Source organism: Phasianus colchicus, chromosome 9 (assembly GCF_987193195.1).
Source record: "Phasianus colchicus chromosome 9, bPhaCol1.hap1.1, whole genome shotgun sequence".
Classification (NCBI taxonomy): domain Eukaryota; kingdom Metazoa; phylum Chordata; class Aves; order Galliformes; family Phasianidae; genus Phasianus; species Phasianus colchicus.
In genome coordinates this window covers 7,263,529-7,284,615 of record NC_143444.1, presented here as the reverse complement: position 1 = coordinate 7,284,615, position 21,087 = coordinate 7,263,529, and the positions used below count along the sequence as shown (strand labels likewise).

General features: G+C 48.8%; 2 protein-coding genes across 4 annotated transcripts in view; one reads left to right on the top strand and one right to left on the bottom strand.

The window, feature by feature from the left end:
• Positions 1 to 6,486, top strand: part of ABL2 (ABL proto-oncogene 2, non-receptor tyrosine kinase) — a 35,631-nt gene extending 29,145 nt beyond the window's left edge. For all 3 annotated transcript variants that reach the window (XM_031595588.2, XM_090145996.1, XM_031595589.2), the window contains exons 10-11: positions 819 to 992; positions 2,126 to 6,486. In XM_031595588.2, coding sequence (XP_031451448.2) covers positions 819 to 992; positions 2,126 to 3,816 — 1,865 coding nt within the window. In that variant the 3' untranslated portion in view covers positions 3,817 to 6,486. The remainder of the gene's footprint in view (positions 1 to 818; positions 993 to 2,125) is intronic.
• Positions 6,487 to 8,077: 1,591 nt separating this feature from the next.
• Positions 8,078 to 20,945, bottom strand: TOR3A (torsin family 3 member A). Its single transcript, XM_031595592.2, has 8 exons — positions 20,200 to 20,945; positions 15,736 to 16,017; positions 13,484 to 15,147; positions 13,071 to 13,184; positions 12,151 to 12,416; positions 11,601 to 11,773; positions 9,862 to 9,986; positions 8,078 to 9,594 (listed from the first exon to the last, which is right to left on the bottom strand). The coding sequence occupies exons 3-8, from the start codon at positions 13,761 to 13,763 to the stop codon at positions 9,344 to 9,346; spliced, it is 1,209 nt and encodes a 402-aa protein (XP_031451452.2). The 5' UTR covers positions 13,764 to 15,147; positions 15,736 to 16,017; positions 20,200 to 20,945; the 3' UTR covers positions 8,078 to 9,343.
• Between the last annotated feature and the right edge of the window lie 142 nt (positions 20,946 to 21,087).

Below are 21,087 nucleotides of genomic sequence, written 5' to 3'. Positions count from 1 at the left end.
TGTTTCTGATTGCAGAAATTAGTGTAGTGAAATACTACTCTATTAGCATTTACTTAAAAAGTCTGCCTCAATATCTGGATTTTCTACTTAGCTATTTTAGGAGAAAATCTATGCAACTCAACTTTCAAATCTGGTCAGCTAGGAGAGGTGTGATACTAGGCAAAGGAGCACAAATAGTTTCAGCATCTCAAATTCTGAAATCAAGTATGAAAATCCACGCACTTCCCTACTACAGAAAAATCACACCAGATGAAATTCTACCAGGGAGGATCTGTAACAGACATATCAAGGGACCTACACAAACAATAACCTGGGGCTGTACAGGAGGGTTTTTTGGTTAGTGTTTTTAAATCACTTACCTTGTGTTGATACTGAGGAGGAAATGTAAAATCTTCATTTCTAATAGAGATGTGCAGTGTTTTGCCTCAAAGCAGCGTATGTCTAAGAGTCAGAAAGAACACAGCTTTGAGGCAACTAACAAGAGGCACCTTATTTAGAAAGGGAAGAAAATGCATTCATTGTGAACTTTAGCACTTGAGCAACCTTAACCCAGCAAAGAACTAGATATATACCAGAGCCTCACTTGTGCAGATCCTATCACCATTTTGGGCTGGATTTACAAAGATGTAAGTTAGTTTGACTTCTGTTTGTAAAATAAGGTATACCCTAAGCACCTCTGAATTTGCAAAAGGCTAAATTTATAAACTACTTGAATTCTCAGTCACGTCTTCTTGCTGGTCTGGGACTGCTGTAGAGATCCATATTTTATTTTCTTCTGGATTTGTTCCAACTATTCCACTTACTGTTCCTCCTTATAGAGGTAGCAGAGGAGCTTGGAAGAACAGCCTCCTCCTCATCCATTGTTCCTTACCTGCCCCGGTTGCCCATGCTTCCCTCCAAGACAAGAACACTGAAGAAACAGGCAGAGAACAAGGAGAACATTGAAGGAACACAGGATACCCTGGAACATTCGGCATCCAGCTCCGCACCAGGTATGAGCTCTAGGGCACTCACACTGAGGCTGTGTGTTCTGGTATAGATCTGCTCCCAGTTTAAAGACAAGCAGAAGAGAACAGAACATCCACCAACTGGAGATCTTTCAACCAAGTATCCTGCCAGGATGGCTTGTAAAATTTCACATTCTAGTCAAGATATGATTAATAGTGTTGGCTTCTTTCAGTCTGTAGCCTGACTGCAGGACTTACATTATTACTGTGGTAGGAGAGGCAGGGCTGTGGGTACTCTTCCTGGATTAATGAGGTGGAGAGATCTGAATGATGGCAGATTTGCTCCTTGAGGGAGCTGAGGGATGAGATGAGTCTTGGGGAAGAACCCTGCATGGTCTTGTTCTTCAGTGACAGAACGATACAGAGCAGGATGGGAGCCTGGGCCCAGTTCAGGTGTCACTCTCATTCCTGAGAAGGCAGAGGAACTACTTTTGACAACTGAGAAGATGTCTGTACAGGCACAATTCTTTTGGGTTCTGCTCTCGGTTTGCAGAACAAAGAACCCAAATGTTGGGACATGAAGCAGTTCTGTGGTAAATGTGTATGTGGGGCTCCAGCTTTCTTCAGCCTTACATAAGCTGACACCAAGCTCAAGTTAACTCTTGTCCAGCCCAAGTATTCTAGGCTGGTGCTTTGAGCAGCAGTGTCATGAGGGCTGTTTGCCAGCCTGATATTCCCTAGTAACCAGTAAACACAGCAGCTTTTGCAATGTCCTTTTAGTAAATTCCAGTGCATTTTTTTAATTTTAAATTTGATTTAACTAAATTTTTAAGATAACAGCTTTCAAACTGAAATTGACAATGCAAGAGATTTTCTTTTATACTTTGCAGTATCTGGGGAAGGAGAAAAGAACTACAGCAAGGGGGTAAGAAACTGAGGGAAAAGAGCAGCTTCACTTTCTCCTGACCTTCTGCTAAACTGCCTCCCCAGACAACAGACAGGTCACGCATGCACAACGTTAAAAAAATTGAAATCTCAGAAATAAAAGCGCCACCATCCTTTCTCAGTCTTTCTCTGCAGATCCTGTGTAACTAAAAGTTGGGCCCTTACAGCCTTCTGGAGGATAGGGAGGTGGAAATGGAAATAGATTTTGTAGATTCATTCTTGTTTCTTCCTAGGTTTTATCAGAAGCACGCAGCCAACAAGTGGGTCTCCCGCACTGCCTCACAAGCAGAGGGACAAGTCACCCAGCAGCCTGCTGGAGGATGCCAAAGAGACCACTTTCACCAGGGACAGAAAAGGTGGCTTCTTCAGCTCCTTCATGAAGAAGAGGAATGCTCCCACACCTCCCAAGCGCAGTAGCTCCTTCCGGGAGATGGAGAATCAGCCCCACAAGAAATACGAGTTAACGGGTAACTTCTCATCTGTTGCTTCCTTGCAGCACGTGGATGGGTTCGCTTTTGCTCCCACACAGCAGGACGCAAACCTGGCACCACCCAAGTGCTACGGTGGGGGCTTTGTGCAGAGGACCTTCTACAATGATGATGGCACTGGTACCAGCAGCGGTGGGGGTGTGAGCACTGGTGGTGGGTGGTCTGGCATCACAGGTTTCTTTACACCACGCTTAATTAAAAAGACACTGGGTCTACGACCAGGAAAGCCCACTGGCAATGAGGAAGCATCAAAGCCTTTTCCAAGGTCGAACTCTACATCTTCCATGTCCTCAGGGCTTCCAGAGCAGGACAGAATGGCAATGACCCTACCCAGGAATTCCCAGAGGTCAAAAATCCAGCTGGAACGGACGGTGTCCACCTCCTCTCAGCCTGATGAGAGCACGGGGAGGGCAAATGACCTGCTGCCCAAAAGGTTTGAAGAAGGTTCTGCTTTGACCAGAGAAAGACCAAAAGCAAAACTCTTGCCAAGGGGTGCCACAGCTCTCCCTTTCCGAACCCCCTCCAATTCAGAGGAAAAGGAGATTCCAGGGCTAGCAGCAACTCCTAAAAGCAAAGAAAAGAACAGTGGCCCTCGACAAGGGGCCCTCGAGGATGGCGAGAGACCAGGGTGGTCCTCTCCAGTAAAGGGTGCAGCAATACTTCCAACCACTCATAACCACAAAGTGCCAGTCCTAATCTCACCCACTCTAAAACACACTCCAGCAGATGTGCAGCTCATTGGCACAGACTCTCAGGGTAATAAATTTAAGCTCTTATCTGAGCATCAGGTCACTTCTTCCGGTGACAGGGACCGGCCCAGACGGGTAAAACCAAAGTGTGCTCCACCTCCACCACCAGTAATGAGGCTCCTACAGCAGCCAGCTGCCTGCACAGATGCAGCAGAAGAGCTCAGCAATGCAGCGGGAGCGCAGCACGGGCTGGAGTCAAGCGAAGGGAGTAAGAAGGCAGCAGCAGCACCTGTCAGTGGGAAATCTGGGAGGCCCATGATGCCTCCACCTCAAGTGCCTCTGTCGTCGTCTTCCACCTCCCCAGTGAAAATGGCCAATGGCACAGCTGGCGCAAAGGTAGCATTAAGAAAGACCAAACAGGCAACTGAGAAAATCCCAGCAGATAAAATCAGCAAGGAAGCATTGCTGGAGTGCGCCGATCTTCTCTCGAGTGCCATCGCTGAGCCAACACCAAACAGCCAGCTGGTGGACACAGGGCATCAGCTGTTGGATTACTGCTCAGGCTACGTGGACTGCATTCCGCATACACGCAACAAATTTGCCTTCCGGGAAGCCGTGAGCAAACTGGAACTCAGCCTGCAGGAACTGCAGGTGTCCTCAACAGCTGCTAGCATCCCTGGGGCAAACCCCGTCCTTAATAACTTATTGTCGTGCGTCCAAGAAATCAGCGATGTGGTGCAAAGGTAGCTACTGTCAATCTGGGTAAGAGAAATAAACGTGGGGTGGGGGGGACTTTTTTCTGTACTGATGCTTTCAAAAGGAAAGACTGATACTTGAGTATGTGAAGTACCTCAGATCACTGAGTTCTCACGTTTACAAGTTCATCTCAGAAAATGGGGATGGAGAGGGTAGATTCAAGCTGTAAGGGGCAGAACATCAAGTATTTGTCCCTACCTTGCCAGTCTGGTCTGCTCAGTATGGCAAGGCAAGGAAGATCCTTGCTCCTCCCTTTGACAGGCAGGAGAATCGATGGCAGGTTCTCGCTCTGGGAAGGACGGACGGTCTGGCAGCCGGAGTACTGGAGTGGCTGCCGGCCCCTTGGCTGTACAGATGCACCCCATCAGCACTAACACACGCTTTTGGGCTCCTGACAAGGCGAGGAAGGGCCCTGGGGCTCTGCTGGTACCAGCTGCTGAGCAGTCCTGGCTGGGCAGCTCTGAAGGAGCAGGCTGTGTGCAGCTGGGGGCAGGTCTAATGCACTGACAGTATTCAGAGCTGCTGGAGGTGGATGCACTAACCTCAGTGGCTTACTTCCACAGTGCTGTTGCTGCTGTAATGAGAACTGCAAAATTAGTTAATATATGAAATTATCCCTTTTCCCTCCTGTCCACCTCATCTTCCACATGTTCTCGTCTTCATTGTAGCTGAGGCATCAGGAATGCTGGGCAGACTTACCACTGGAATTACCCCCTTCCCACCACACTGCCTTCACTCAGTCGATTCCTATTTCTAGTGGTCTAGCATGAGTGCTGCTTGATGGTCATTGGTTGTGAGTAGTTTGGGGCTCTTGCACAACTTGCCAATGTTAATGGGATAGGGTGTTGTTTTGTTGTTCTTTTTAAAGCTCTAGATTGTTTTTAACTCGTTACCAGGTTGACTCCCCAGTTCAGTTTCAGCACCTTGAGGCCCATGGGAGGCAAGGCAGAACCTCTGCCAGCAGCAGCCCCTGGCTGCAATCTGCTTACCTTCAGCAGGCAGTGCTGGAACCAGCAGAACAGCGTGGCCTGCCTGCAGGTCTCCCTGCATCACTCCCTCCTCCTGACACAGCACAACCACATCACAGCGCTTTCTGGGATTTGTTGCTCTTGCTTAGCAATCTTGCAGGCTTCCACTGTCTGGGGGCGTGAAGGTGACTAGGTATGTCAACACATGAGTCACAGCCATCTTTTTTTAGTTTCTGTATTTTGACAGCTGGACCAGAATCTCCTGCTGTGTAAACTGCACTCGGCCTGAAACGTGACAGAAGCGTTAGGGCCTTGCTTGGAGAGCTTCCACTGGAATATGGTCTCTGCTGGTCTACTGACAATCCCAGAAGGCAGGCAGTCATGTGGCTGGTCTCTTTCCGTCCTGGTGCTGTTTGTTGACTGTTGTGGCCTCAGAAAGCTGGTGTTCTGTGCATGTGCAAGACTGGCAAGTACAGAGACCTCAACTACCTGTTGGTTAGAGAGAAGAAGCAAACAGGCCTGATACCTGCATCCAAATACCTGTTACCCTGCATGCTGCTGCTCACTTCACACTGTTTGTGATGACAGAGGATCTGGCTTGCTTTGCACCTTAAATCTTTTTTTTTTTTTTTTTTTTTTTGCTTTTTTAACTTGTTTTTAAAGCGTGACTGTGCTGCTTTTAGGTTGAGCATTTAGAGTTGAGCTGGAGCACAAGTGTGAATTCAGATGGTTGGCACTCAGGCATTCCTTGTCTGCCTACAAGCATTGCCCTGTTGGTGCTCAGAAGCAGGCTGGACCTCTTGGCACATGCCACTGTTGTTTCCATGGAGCACGGTGAGATGTGGCCTGAACCATTCTTAGTAATGTGCCCCTGTCTGAGAATCCTCATATTATTTACTAGTCTGTAGTAGATAAAGTTGTGTGTCACGCTGCATGAATGTGCACCAGTGGAGCAGTATGCGAGGTGAAATGGACCACGTGTGCTTCACTGTCAAAGTGAGTGAAATAATGAAAAAAAAAAAAAACAATCCTTCCACCCCAGTCAATAGATATTAAGGTAAATTAATTGTTCCTACAAGACGGCAAGCTGATCCCTTTGTGGGTTAGTCATCCTTACCTCATGGCACCAAGCCCACCTGGAAGAGCCTGCTGTCTCATTCTGCAGTAAGATTTCCAGCTTGTCCTGGATCTCCTCTGGGTCTTGCACTTCAGCTGCAGGTCCCTGGGGCAGTTATTCAGCAGGGAGGCAGAGCACCTAACAGCTATCTTGTAGACTTTACCGAGGGCTTTTGTGGTTTACCTTATCTGCTTCAGTCATCTTTATTGAACATGTGCATCACTGCACACCAAATTAGCTGCCTTTAGAAAGCAGACCCATAAAGGGAAAAAAATCTTAAGGCATTGCTTCATGTTGCCTTCTTAACAATCAGGAGGAGTGGAAAGGTATGAGAGCTTTCTTGGTGTCAGAAAGACTGGTCCTGTTTGCCCTGCAGACAATCGTGTGGTTTCATCACTGTACTGCTTTTCAGCCCAGTAAAAGCCAACTGGAACTGAAGTGGTTATTCTCAGGGGAAAGGTATTTTAACCAGAACGTTTTAAAAGTGTTATTCCAGTTCTGCTGAGTATTTTAAAAGAAGCTTTTTAAAATTTATTTTTTCCTGAATGTAGGTCTTCCAAAAAAGCTCCTGCAAAAGTGATAGAATAGCAAACAATTCCCAGAATTCTTAATTATTAGAACAGACCCCTTTCAACTCTTTCACACCCTGCTTAAGAAACAAACTGCCCCAGCAAAGCTACCCTCCCCACTTTTGCTTTCTTTGAGTGTTGCCTGTTTTCTCCTCCCACACAGAGGTAGTTGGCAGGGACACAGCTGTGGGCAGTTAGAAGAAGCAGAATTCACCTGCTCTCACAGGATCACAAACAGTTGGGGCAGCTTCTCTCCCATCACTGTTATAGGTCCTTTCCCTCTGCTAGATTTGCCTTTCTGTTCAGCCTTAAAGGTCTCAACCGTAGCAGCTTCTCTGCTTTCAGCTTTGCACACAGTCTGTGTCAAGTACTGTATGGATGGCAAAGCCCCATTACTTCTTCCAGTGAAGAGCATCTCTTGATCCAGCCTTTGTGGATATGACAACCTCCTCTTGTTGTTTCCTTTGTTCACTGCTGTGAGAAGGCCTCGTGGTAAAGATGCAGATGCAGCTGGGCTCTCTAACTTGCACTACTGTGGTCTAGAATTGAAGGCAGTCATCTTGCAGCAGGTTGTGGCAGACCATAGGGGCCTGGTAAGGGCAGTGTGGGGAATTTCTCTCCCTAGCTCCCAGGGGAGCAGCCGACCTGCAGGTGCAGCTTTCTGCACTGTGTGCCCTTCTTAACCCTGGGCGCAGTGCACTTGGCTGGCTGGGTGGCAGCACACAACTGGCTGTACTTCTCATCAGTGCTGGCAGGACTGAATTAAGAGCTTTGGTCTTAGGACTGCATCAAACTTTGCAGCTGGGAGAGCAGAGCTAAACAGAGCAGCACTCCTGATGCAGAACACAGGGCTGTTCTCTCTGTTCCTTATCCTCACAGAAGAGGCTCCTCCCGAGCACCACTGGCCCGGTGTCAGCAGGGAGCAGCTGGTGTAAATAGGCCGTGGGCACTGGGGTACTCTCAGGCCTGGAGTGTAGAACAAACCCTTGGCCTATTCCCTGGTAGTAGGAAGTGACAGCTTCTGGGATGTATCTGCAGTACCTGCAAGATGAGATATACCTGTACCAAAGGAGGTCATCTTCCCAGCATGGCTGCTGTGCACGAGGGTGTGGAGCCTGCTCAGCATGGCATGCTGCAGGCATCAGTACTGAACTCACAGAGGGCAGGAATGGATTAAATCAAACACATTAATCACCAATCACTCTACAGTGTTGTCAACTGTTTTGTTTTTAATTGTTATTGTAATATATTTTGGTTGTTTTTCTAATTTAATTCTCTCACTATCGTCTGACTGTGAACTGCGAACAGTGTTAAACTTGATGTAAATAAGGCCCTTGGAAGGGCCTCTTTGCCTGTTGTTCCACAAAGTTTTGCCAATTTGCATTTTGTTTTAAATAAAGGTTGCAATATTTTATTGGCAAAAAAAACCTTGCCTAGACATTGATTTTTTTAAGAAGCAGGTTATTTTTTTTAACCTGCACTGTACTAACCCAAAGCCAGTTACTCAAAAAACCAAAACCTTACTGACCTCACGCTGGCTTACACAAGTGACCAAGCAGATCAGCTGGTTGTAAAGCAGAGCCTGAACTGTGCTGTTCTACAGGGTTGCATCCTCACTGAAGAGCTGCTTTCCTTCAGGCACCCATCTGCTGTTTCCAGGACTGATGTGCGTGATGAAATGACAATCCATAAACCAGCTCTGAGCAGTGCCTGATTAAAGTAGGCATAGCACTTAGGTCCAGCCTCAAGTCAGCAGCCAAGCTTAAACTAACTTTGTACAGAGAGCAGCAAGATGAGCAGCTGGCTCACCTCCCTGCTTTGGACCACACAGCCTCATTAGATTAGATCGGCAACCTCGGAGGCTGCAGAGCAGTGCTCAGCCTGTCCATGGAGTTGTGCTGCTCATCACTGCCACTGCTGAGAAGTTCCAAGCTTAAAATAGATCAAAGGTCCGCACATGAGGTAGCTGAGCTGTCCTTGGCAGCTGCTGATTCACCTCACCGTGCAGCAGCTGTGTTGGAAGGGAGTTTTGACCTCGAGGTCACAAAGCGATTCTTGTATCACTGTTGAAGTATTTTGGTCCATTCTTATCACCTGGCAAGTATCCAGACAGCAAACAGCCCCTTGGTGTAGTAATGCTGATACCAGCCAAAACCCCACAGCATACAACATACTGGGGGGAAAAACTATCTTATTCCACCTCTGAAACCCAGAATTCATCTGCAACCTGTTCTTTCACCCACTGTGCTCCTCAGCTGCCCTTTGCCCATGTCTGTCTCTCCCCAAACCAGTTCCTGCAATGCAGCAAACACGCTCTTCACCAAATGGCTCAGAGAAGTGATTTCGGCAGGAGCTCACCTCATCCCACAGCTGCTTCCATGGAGCAAAGACCAAGAGAGCAGAGAGAAGGTCACTCCAAAGCAAAAGGCTGTAGGTTTAAAATCTCCAGTGGAGATGAAGCAGTCATTTTCTGTATGTGACTGAGGAAGCTGTGGACAGGGATGAGGCCATGGCTTGTCTCGATCAGTCTGGCCTGGGCCTTCGCTAAGTGGCAACAAACTGGCAATACCCCCACTCACATGAAACTAAGCATCTGTCAGCACAACCAAATCACTGCTTCAGGGTAAAAGGAGGGAGTGAGAAACACCATGTGGACTTAAAAACCCAGCCGAGCTCAGCCTGCAGGCACCCCAACTGTAAGGTTGGGCAGAGTGCACTGCCTTCCCTGTGAGCAGCCCTCGAAGTAATATGGAGTTCAGTTCCTGCACCTGTGCAGGAATGATCTGCTTGCCTGACCTCGTGCAAGGAGAGCAGCTCCTGGTGTACAGAATCAGTTTCACCAGGGATGTAGTCCCACCTGGCGTTCAAGGAAGGAAGTAATTGATGCGCTGTGATACAGATTTACAACCTTGTGCAGAGAAAAGCTTCTCTTCTTTGGGGACAAACACCATCATCCTGGCAACCTCATCAAGGGCTGCCTCTGTGTAGGGAAGTCCACGGGCCAGGAACGCATCCCGTGCGCAGAGCTTCACGTGGTGGTACTCCAGAGGCAGGAATGGCACAAAGAAATCAACGAGGTTCTCTTCGAGAAGATGGCTGCGGGCATAACCGTTCTCTGCAGCAAAAAGCAAGACAAAGCAAGCTTCAGCCACCTGAGAGCTGGCAGCTCTGGGGCTGAAAGGGAGCAAGATTGGCTCAGCTCCTCTTCCTATGTGCCTTGCTGCCATGCTCACTAGGCTGCGTTATGTGGAAGAAAGGAAGGGTATGTCAACATTTTTCCAGATGTTCCTGAAGCATAAAGCTCATAAGGAAGCCCCAGCCTGGTGCTCATGGGCAGGTTTGTGACTAGGCAGGCTGCCTGCTGCAGTAGCCCAGCTCCTACCTGCAAGCTGCAGCATCTCCAGCTGCAGCTGTTGCTCCAGGAGCTCCACAGGGATCTCCTCCCGTGCCCGTCCAGCTCGCCAGAAGTCCAGGGCGACCTCATTGATGGCACTGCCACCAATATTGCTGCAGACAGAAGAGAAGTCACTCCATGTTACCAGGCTCAGAGCTGCCAGCAGCCTCCTCTACAGGCAAAGCTCAGCAGTTCTGTGTACAGCAAAGCAATCACTGTGCCCAATCAGCACCTGAAACATTCACACAGATGAATGGTGTCAGTCCAGGCCTGGGGCAACCGCTTGCTCTCCCACGTGGGGCCAGGAGCCAACAGAACCTCTGTTTCTGTCAGTACCCTGCCCTGTCTGGGAAGCCACTGACCCCTTAGGTGACACTTGGCTCTACAGCAAACTCTCAGTGAGCCCCTGCCAAGTCCAAGCCAGAGGGCAGAGTACATAGCAGGAGTCCCATGAGAAGAAAAGGGCAGGAACATGGACCTTTCCTGGTGGGGGATGCAGGGTCCAGGCAGCCATTGAGGCTCCCAGGGCAGCCCCCACACCTCAGAAGGCAGCCCCTGATCTGAGCGCCCTCCCCCCCAGGGTATTGGTGATGCTGGGAACCAGCTGGGGTTGCCCAGAGATGTGGAGGAGGCCTTGTCCTTGGAGACACCCAAAATCAGGATGGATGAGACTCTGAGCACCTGATCGACCTGTAGGCATCCCTGTTCACTGCAAGGGAGTTGGGCCAGACAACCTTTAAAGGTTCCTTCCAACTCTAATGATTTTGTAATTCTGTGTGGGGGACTTGGGTCTCATACCTATTTTTCCTTGTGTGTCAGAGACTGCAGACCCGTTCCACAGATGGTGGGGAGGTAAAATGAAGAAGCCATCACCACCTCCCTTTGCCACCTTGCCAGCACAGCTCATACCCATCCTAGTCCATTTGGCTGAGCGGTGGCCATTTGCTCAAGCCCAGCAACAGCTGCAAATCCAGGCCACATCCAGATAAGGCTGGGCCAGAGCCAGCCCTGCAACAACAGGTCTGTGTCACACTGCCACTAGGCATAATGAAACCCCCTCAGGACTGATTACACACTGCTGCAGTTCAAGACGCCCTGCTCTGTCTGGTTGGTGACACAAAGGGGGTGACGTGGGCACTGGGGCTGCGCAGCACGCCAGGTAGGTGGACCAAGGCAGCTCCACACAGCTGGCAGCATGCCTACTCTGCACAGAGTGGACAGGACACATTAGGTCAGCACTGTAGCACCAGGTCCAGAGTCAGGTCTTCTACAAGCAGAGAAGCTTCCCTAGGGAACCGCTGAGCTTGGAGGTCAGCACACTTGCCTGGATGGTGTGAGGTGAAGGTACAAATTCCCTTTCAGACAGAGGGGGAAACTGAATATAGTTTCCCCATATACCAGGCCAGGCAAGTGGGACCTCTCCACATGGCACAGCCACGTCCCACAAGGAACTGCAGTACTGGCTGTGCTCCCTGCAGTGTAGGGTCTCCCTGCTCTCATACAAGGTGCAGAATGACACCACACTATCTCTGAACCTCATTGGTGCCCAGGCACTAGCTCAGCTAGGCCTCAGCTCCTCAGCAGCAGCAAGGAAAGCTGGCCATGGAGGCAACCACCCCTCGGAAGAGCTGGGCATCTCTTCCCTCACCTCTGCATTCCAAGCCCCTCGTACCACACACTTTCAGGGGCTTTGTCCCTCCCCACGTCCTTGGAAGCCCAGGAGTTACCTGAGGAAGAGGAAGATGGATCTCCGGTTATCTTGCTGGCTCTTGTCAGAGTGAACCATGAAGGGCTTGATGACATCCAGGAGACCAAAATGAAGTTTCTCTGCCTCATCAAAGATGAACAGTGACTGCTTGCAGAGCTGCACAGTCTCACTTATCTGCTTCTCCAGCTGAAGCTGCAGAACAGCAAGCAGGAGTGAGGTGCCAACAACAGGAGATGGCGTGGGGACCAGGCCTACCCCAGGCACCCTCCCCTCAGCTTTTACTGCTGAGCACGATGATATATGGGACATCCCCTTGGTGAGTTGTCCCTTTTGTACCCTTTCCCAGTTCCTCGTATACCCCCAACCTACTAGCTGAGGGGCAGAGTGGGAAAAACAGAAAACTTTGAAGCAGCGCGCACACTCAGATCAGTAATAGCTAGAACACCAGTGTTACTAGCTCTGCTTCACTCACAAACCTAAAATACAACACAGCACAGCTAGTATGAAAAAAAAACAAAACAACTCCATCCCAGCTAGACCCAGTACACCAAGATACCACCAGCACTCACCTTGTAGGAGTCTATGTACTTGTGGTGGGGGAAGTGGAGGAGCGCAATGAACACCCTGACACATTCACTCTTCAGCCCATCCTGGTACAGGTGAGCAGCCACCATGCGGGCCACAAAGTTTTTGCCTGTGCCAGACCAGCCATGGAAGGAGAGGACCAGAGCCTTCTGAGGCTGAGGGCTCTCCAGGAACCCTCGCACTGCCTGGATAACAATTTCTTTGGCCAAGTGCTGCCCATGGAGATGCTTATGGAGGTCCAGTTCTAGCCCTGAAAGAAATACAGCAAAAGCTTAGCCTTAACCTAGAAGCCCAGTTGCTGCTGCTAGGAATACGAGAAAACACTGCACAGCACCAAGCCCACACGGCCCTGCTCATGGCACTCATGTTCAAGAGAACCTTGAGCTGACATTAATAGTGCAGGGTTAACAAGGCAAGATGCTCGCAAATCCTGTGCCCTGCTCATATCTGCCACTGACTGCAAAAAGACACAGATCTTCCGCTGACTCCTTTTTCCCTTTGGAAATTGGAGGAAGCATTTGATGACTACACAGGGCACTGAAGCCCCAATCCTTTCTGTAATATTTCCTGTACCACCATTTCCAGGTATCCCCCAGCAAACTGTACAGAGAGCAGAAGTTCCAGGGATGGCAAATGAGTGACACCTGCATGGGGCTTGCACACAGATCCTGGGACACTTTCCTGCCCTGGGGCCAGAACTGCCAGGTGAAGGCAGGGCTGGTGCAAACCACAGCACTGCACTGCACAGAGCATGCTTTCTTGCAGTCCAAGAACTGCAAATGAGTGACAAGAAGCAGGACTTGGCTCAGTCCCTCCTCCCCCCAGAAATGCCTTTTACATGCATCACTTGCTAAAATAGGCTTTTTAGAAGAATGACAACAACAAAGGAAACAGCAGCACCCACCTGTGACATTGTTGATGATGCGGCAGTCTCCTGTCTTGCAGCACTTGCCAAAACTGCAGTACCAGGCAGAGAGGATCTCCAGGTAATCCTGGCCCACCAGAGGCAAGGTCCAGCCTGCAAAGGTCAGAGCAGAGACAAGCCTCACTCCTGCGCTGTACACAGGCACCCAGATGTTCCTAAGTTAACTGCCACCCTGCCCAGGTGCAGGGAAGGAGATGGAGAGAGTGATAACGAGCTGCAGCTGGCTCCATGGCAGGCAGGTGCACCAGAGATGGAGCCAGGATGGGCACGAGCACACTTCCCTCCCCAGGACAGCACATGCTGAGCAATGGGGAATCCCTTTCCACAGAGCTCGTGGGAGCTCGGGGTGCAGACCCCACTACTTCTCCCCAAGGAGAGAGGAAGGAGCTTACCTGGGCCGGTCTTTTCCTCCTTCCCGCAGCCCTCCTGCCACACCTTGCAAGCCAGGTACTGCCAGTACTGCTTGGAGAGAGCTTCCACGGCTCCCAGCTGCTTCTTCACCGCCTCGTACCTCGCTCTGCCCCACGGTGCCGCCTCCGTCACATCGCTCTGGCGCTCCTCCAGCGGCCCCCGCTGCTTCCCACTGCTCCCCAGTACCCCGTAGTTCCCCAGCAGCAGCAGCAGCAAATAGCAGGCTGGCCTCGGGCAAGACAGCAGCGTGCCCCGACCCATGGCCGCGCGGATCTCCTGCCCAGCCGGGCTGTGCGCCCGCGGGCTCCCGTCCTGCCTTCGGGGCGCCGGAGCTGTGAGCTCACTTCCTGCAGCGGTGAAATACGCGGGCCGGGGGCACGGCCAGCTGAGTCCAAGCAGGACGGCCTGCCCCGCTGGGCCGGGCACGGCTCCTCCTCCAGCAGCACGCAGCAAAACCCGGCCCCGGGGATGGCCGTGTGCGCACAGCTGGATGGACGCCGCGGGGACGGGCGGTCCGAGCCGGGCAGCACCGCGCAGCTGCCGCTGAGCGCTCAACACGGGTGGGTTTTGTTTCTGGGGATTTGACTTTCCCTATGGCGTGCTAGGGTGTGAGTTTAGCAGGAAAACGTGATTGCAGATGAAACACACGCAAATCCAAATGCTCAGATGATGCCAGAGACACGAGGTGGGGCTTCGGGAAGCGCCCTCCGGGCTCGCCGTTCCCAGTACGCAGCTGGCCGCGTTGCGCAGCGGGGTCATTTCCAAAGGGCACAGAAATGACGAGGGGGCACAAACGGACTCAGGACAGCTGCGAGGTGCTCCTAGGGACATCTGCTGGGGTTTAGTCGGCAGATCGAGGCTCTGGGAGGAAAGATTTTGGTCTCTGGCTCTGGGATGGGTTTGCTGTGTGTGTCACGTTCCTTATCTACACTAAAGTTCCATTTAGTAATTCTTACATCAGTGCATCTTTGCACACCAGTGCATCCAAACAGCAGCAGCTGGGGTGGGCTCCACACAAGCAGCCAGCAACAAAGTTCAGATCAGCAGATAACCACCATGAAGTCACATCAGAGAACAGCAGTACAACCCATTACCACCAACAACCAGTTTTCTGCAGCAAGCTGCAAAAGCAATGAGCTGCACAGGGCAGCTGCAGGCTGCCAGGCCTTAGGGCTGCCTGCTCTCATTAAAGCAGGAGACTCCGGGACCCCAAGCAAAGCCTGGGTTTGATTTTGGGAGGACATAATAGGGGAAGGGCACACTTCTGCCCTCTAAAAGAGGAGCAGTCAGCGCTGTCATGCCAAGTGCACAAACTCAGCTCTGCAGGGAAGGTGAGAAGTGGATAAGCCACGTGTAATTTGCATTCTACCCCAGGCTGGACCCTCTGCTGGTTTACTGTAAGGAAGTAACAAGTACACAAGTTGGTGAGCGTCAGGATGCCCACAACTTACCCTAACCAAGATAAGGCTGAGACGTGCTGCTTCAGATATGAATGAATGTCAAGTTTATCTCGAGTGCTCAGGAAAATGAAGTGGATCCTGAAATGCAATTCTCTCATCCAGGTGATGGGGAGCAGGATTCCAGCACCAGTACGGCGTGGCATGGAGCACATCTCCATCTGCAGGTGGCCATAAATACTGCAAATCTGCATCAGAAAGATTCTGTGTTGATTAATGTAATCGCTCCAGCTTAAAAAATTATTTGTGAGGCTAAAACCTTAACACTAGATGCTGTAACTAAAACAGAACTAACATCAGTGCACATTAAAAAAAAATAAGCAAAATTAAAAGCATTGTAGCCACAGTGCCATCAGCTAAGAAGAGCCTATCAGAAGAGAGAGGCTTCACACAGAGAAATAGATCCTCCCATGTTCCCAAAGAAAAGGATTTGAAAAATATAATAGCAAAGGTAAAACGACTGTCCCATAGCAACATCAGCCACAGTGCTACAGCACAGCTCCTGGCATGTCACCTTCATGGCACACTGCAAGAGCTAGAGTAGAAAAGAGTCACTGTTCAGTAATCTGCCAAATACATGCACCCTGTCTGACCAGGCTCTGAGGTTAAAAAGGCACTGAAGCAAAAGAAAATGAAGTAACATGAAGAAAAAAAAAAAAAACCAACAAAAATCCACCCTTCCTGAATAATTCAGTTCCCTCTGCAGGGCCTCAGGCAGGAAGTGATGCCCAAGGACCAGATGGGAACATGCAGAAGGGTGGACAAATGGCTCATACCTGGCTTGGGAAGCACAGCACTCAGTGCCCCAGTGCAGTTTGCTGGGACTTCGTTGCTTTTTTCCTCCCTCTGCTGAGTCTCAGGGGTTTGCTGTAGTATTGCTAGCCTTCAGCTGCTCTCACAGGAGGAAGACAGCTGCTGGGGTTTGCCCAGTCCCAGCATAACACTGGGATGTGTGATTTCACCTCACTGCGTTATTCCACAGCAGTCCTGGTGAGCGATATCCATCTGATTAAAAATCCATGATCTTGAGTCAAGCTGGGCCTTACACTGCAGAGCATCTAAAGAAAATGGAAGAACAGCACTGCAAAAAAAAAAAAAAGTAGCTACATCTGCCTTATTCAGCACTCCTGGCAACTTGGTGCAAGCACTCAGAGCAAATCTTGCCATCTGGATTTTATCCTACAGCTGTATCTGCTGGATGGGGAAATGCCAAGCATCCATCCTTCTATGGTTTGAATCACTAAGTAAAAGGAAGATCTGGAGTAAAGGAAATCCCTGTCCCCCTTAATTTATTTGTTCCTACAAAGTCCTGTCCCCAGCCTCCTAAAAATATTGACACTACAAAGGAGAAACAGCAGAGTACCACACATGGGATACATGAAGAATGAACCTACTTTTTTTTCCCCCATTTCTACATTTTAGAAATGTGCAGAGAAAGAACTTGAAAGACGTGCAAGAAAATGCTAGTTTTCAAAAGCATTTTCTGGCTCAAAGTTGTCTCTGTGTATTCTTCTGCAAGATTGTGTTCATTATATAATCAGAAACACTTTAAAACCTTCCACCACTAAGCCCAACTGCACCACAACAGTACAGGAGTATTACAACAATGCTGTCATAAAAACTCTCAAGATGAGCTATTTCAGCCTTTCAAAACTTAAAAGCATCTACAATGTTTACCAGTTATTGACCTGCTTATATACAAAGAACTGTGTCCCATTCATGAAATAAACTGACATCTCACAGATAGAAGTAGGAGATATGAAAAACTGTCACCATGCAATGCTGAGAGCTATGAAAACCCAGAACTGCTCCCAACAACAACAATTAAATCCCAAACCAGTTCTTACAGAAATCAGCAATGCTGAATTCCAAGCTTTCAGCTGAGAAAATGCAATTTAAGAAAAAGTAGGAGCTTCTGGTGGCTTAGCATGGCAGTGCTGCTGATGCTCCAGGGCAGGTCAGAACCAGTGCTGCATTTCCACAAGCACAGTGCCTTGGCCATTTCAGGGCACTCTTGTGCCCAAAGCCACGGGCCAGCACAGCTCACGCAGATGTCACGGGTACACAGCAGCTCCCAGTGGCCTCCTTTGCTTCCAGATGCCTGACACTGAGAGCTGTGAGCATCACCTCCTACCCCTGAAATGCTCACAACTGTTTTATTATTACAAAAACAAGCTCTGATCCAGCTAGGTCAGTCCCTGTGCTCTGTGGGAACAGATTTTTGATAGCTGTTTATTTGCCCTGTCTCATAACAGGGCTTCAATAGGAGCTCAGGGAAGCCAACCACAAATGCATGCCAATTCTATATGCATCTGTTGCCAAATGAACACACACTCCTTGCTCTGTACAACAAATCCAGCCTAGTGGGACACAACCAAGACATCAGCCTGGATGCTTGGCACAAGCAGGGCCCTGGAATGTGTTTTCTAAAGCAAAAAAAAAAAAAAACAAAAAACCACCCATTTTCTTCCCAAAGACCATTTAAGCCTAGGTATGTTTTGTTCAGCATCGCTTGGGAACACTTCTTAAGCACAATCTTCCCTTATTAGCTCTTCCAACCAAGCTGCACATATGGCCCCACTCTTGAAAATACACTTCTGGAATAAATGCCACTGATAAGTATCAGTGAAGGTATAACCATGAAACACCAGCAGCGAAACAATTCAAACATTCAACTCAGTACATGCTGGAATGAGGGGAGGGGGGTGGGTTGGGAGAGAGACTTAAACAATCCATCAGCACTGCTTTATTAAAATCTTTATTCACACAATGTTCCTTTATGCAGAACCCGACCCTGGGGGATACAAGTAGAAAGTTGTGATTGCACTCTGTTTTCTTATTAGCAACCTCCATTTGTGCAGCTGTTCCCAGGGGCAATCCTCTGACAGCTCCAACAGGGGTGTCTGTTTCAAGCATCTTGCTCCAGCTGCCACAGCAAATAAATTACCTTCTTAATAAATTATTATTTTTCAGTTGAAGTTTGTTTGGCAAGACACACTCCAGTTCACTAGCTGCTGGAAGAGGAGCAAGTCTCAGGGGCTCCTCCAGCCCAAGTGCTGACTTAGGAAGGAGGAGACAGAGCATCATCAGCCATCTGCTGTTTCTTTTTAATTAGTTCTTGGTTTCTGTGCTTCAAGCGCTCTGCTACTACTAACATCCACAACATAACTGTTTGGTAACATCTGGAGCCAGGAATTACAGTGTGCAAAGTGAACAACAATTAGAAGTGCCACAAAACCCTCATCGACTTAAGAACATAGCACCTGCCTCACAAGTGGCACTACTGCCAGAGATTCAAGCAGATTCTGGTTTGTATGTAGATGCTGCTGCTTATTTCCTTTGCAACGCTTACAATTGAGTTTAACATTTCTCAGAGATCCACATTCAAACAAAACAGTGATTGCTGCCAGAACACCAGAGATTCTCACAATGCCAAAACTGGATCTTCCTGATTTTGGGGAAGAGAGGAATTCTTCCTCCCTGCTGCAGAACACCAAGCTCCAGCAGTGCTTATAGTGACCAGAAGCATCAATATGACACAAATACAAAAAGAGAAAAAGAAAGCACCTATCTCCTGCTTACTCCTAAATTACGATGCTTGATTTCATGCCCTTTGCTTACAACTAAACCAATACAGTGCTTTAAATCTTTGATATATATATTGATGGAAAACTTATCCCCAAGAGTAATCTGACTGCAAACGCTTTGGTGTAGAAGCCCATGACATACAAAGCATAAGCACTGAACATTAATTTCATTTCATAAAGACAGAGATGCTTTTTTGAAATCTGTTGTTAAAGTCAAACACAAATGACTAAGAGTGGCCAAATCAAAACTTCAAATTTCTGTAGATCCATCCCAAAACATTAAGTGCTCAAAAAGAGAGTAAAAAATTAATGTGCTTTACAGTCTCCCCTTTTGTGTAAATCATTTTGAACTTTTTGGGAAACAAGCTATGTCCAAATGCCTCGGTGTAAGCCTCTTCTGCTTCAGAATGAGAGCATTCCCTAGCCACCTGCTGCTCACTGTACCTCCAGCAATGTCAGCCTCAACTACTCACACCTGCCCACATGTCACAAGTCACGGCAGTGCAGGCAGTGACAGACAGGTCAGCCCTTGGCAGCTCCTGCCCCTGCTCACACCCAGCTATCAGCCCCTGGCTCCGTGCAAAGGGGACACACAAGGCACTGCCCACACTGCCTACATGCAGAAAGGATTGTGGCTTGCAGTGCATGTGTTACATTATCCTGTACAGCAAGAAACAGTTCAACACCAGTGTCCAAAAACTGGCTGTGTGTTAGCCTTAACTAGCACCACCAAGAAGTAATTCTAGCTCCAACCCTTAGTCTGTGTTGTGGCCAAGTCTGAAAGATGTCTACAAGAACATAAAAGCCAATTTCAGGAAAACAGTCGCATTCTGCGTCTGAGATACTCTGCTCAGGCAGTACAAAGACTTCAAACTAAATTCCTTTTAAAAATAAACTCTTTCACTAACACCCCTTTGATCAGGTATGGCAGCAGATGCAAGCAACAGGAAGCAGCTCTTCATCTTATCTGCCTGTCACCCTGCTGCAGAGCTAGAAAGATTTTGACAGACAAATCAAGAAAAAGATCTCGAGCTGACATTTTGCTGCTCTAGCTCATAAATCCAATAACATGTAATCACTTCAGGAAGTGATCTGTTTCCTTACTTTTAAGTTCCATACTGTCTGAACTGAAAATTGATGTGAAGGTGGTAAATTTGGAAGTACGATGGAAGCTGTTTCCCTTCTGGAGACAGATTCAGACCTATCACAAGAGTGACAAGTTTCAAGGTGCGCAAGCTCATCTGCAGTGCAGACTGACACAGTGCTGAGGGATGACAGGACGAGCACAGAGGAGTGCTGCTTGTCTGCTCTGCAAAGCCAACTGGCAGACGGTTCCTCACCTTACAGCAAAACCATCAGGAACAAAGACTTCAGGATGGCTGCCCTCCTGTCAGCACAGCACAGCGTGGGTTGCAGGAAGCAGCTGGGCAAGGCAGAATTCTTACTGCAAGTGCTCACAGCTTCAGAGCTAAGCCACAAAACAGTCCAGGCAGAAGGTGGGCCTGAAAAACTGCTGGTGCTCCACAGAACGGCAGCACTGAGCCGTGCTTACAGCAGCAAGAAGCTCTCTCCATGTGAGATGAGCTCAGGGTTCTCTCCACCCTTCAGGGCCCTTCCCATGGCTGTAGGTTACTGGGAAGTCCATCAATATACCTCTTTTTCAGCAGCATGGCACATCCAGATTCTCCAAATTAAACAGGGCATGCAGTAAGCAGCACGGCTTCGCTAAATGGAATCTGCTTCCAAGGACAGACCCTGTCCTTCTCCTCCTCAGCTACAATATAATAAAGATTTGGTTAATATTGACATAGGACTGGAGGGGTGTTTCCCTAACTCAGACCTTGCCAGGTCTCTTACAAATGGGAAACAGTGAAGGACACGTGGGAACTTATTTTAACTCCAAGTGCTTATAACCACCCTGTCCTCCTCTAAGTCTTCAACCCTGTGCATAAATCTTTGATAGGACTTCAGTGATAAAACTGAAACGTTATCACAAAAGGCAACCCCCTTCCCCAGTTTTTATTGAAGGCAATTGAGCTGAGAGGTCACCACTCCCACCCCAATGGCATTCCGAAGAACATCCCACCCCCTGAGGGGTGCAACTATTCAGTCTAATAATTATTTTATTCACCAGTTCCTCATTTTCTAAAGAAGCAGTAACATACCTAACCAGCTCACAGCTGATTATGTACAACCCTGAATCAAACAAAACTCCCAAGAGTGTACGTGGGGAAGAAAAGGGAGGAGGATCAGACTGTTCATCTCCATTTGTCCCCTCTAAAAATCAGTCCACACATTAGTGTCTGTATTCCATACACTTCCACCAACACCAAGAGCCATTTTTATCCAGTGCAACGTCCACTGCCGGCAATGGACACACCACAATGACCATGATGCCCTTACAGGTACTGAGCCATGCAAGGCTCAAACTTCCCACCTCTCACTGCTGTCAGCCCAAGGTAAAAGCCAGCATCACCTCTGTTTCTCTGGCTCGGAAGCTTTCCTGTTCATTTCAGTCCATCTTGGCCACAGCCTTTCAGA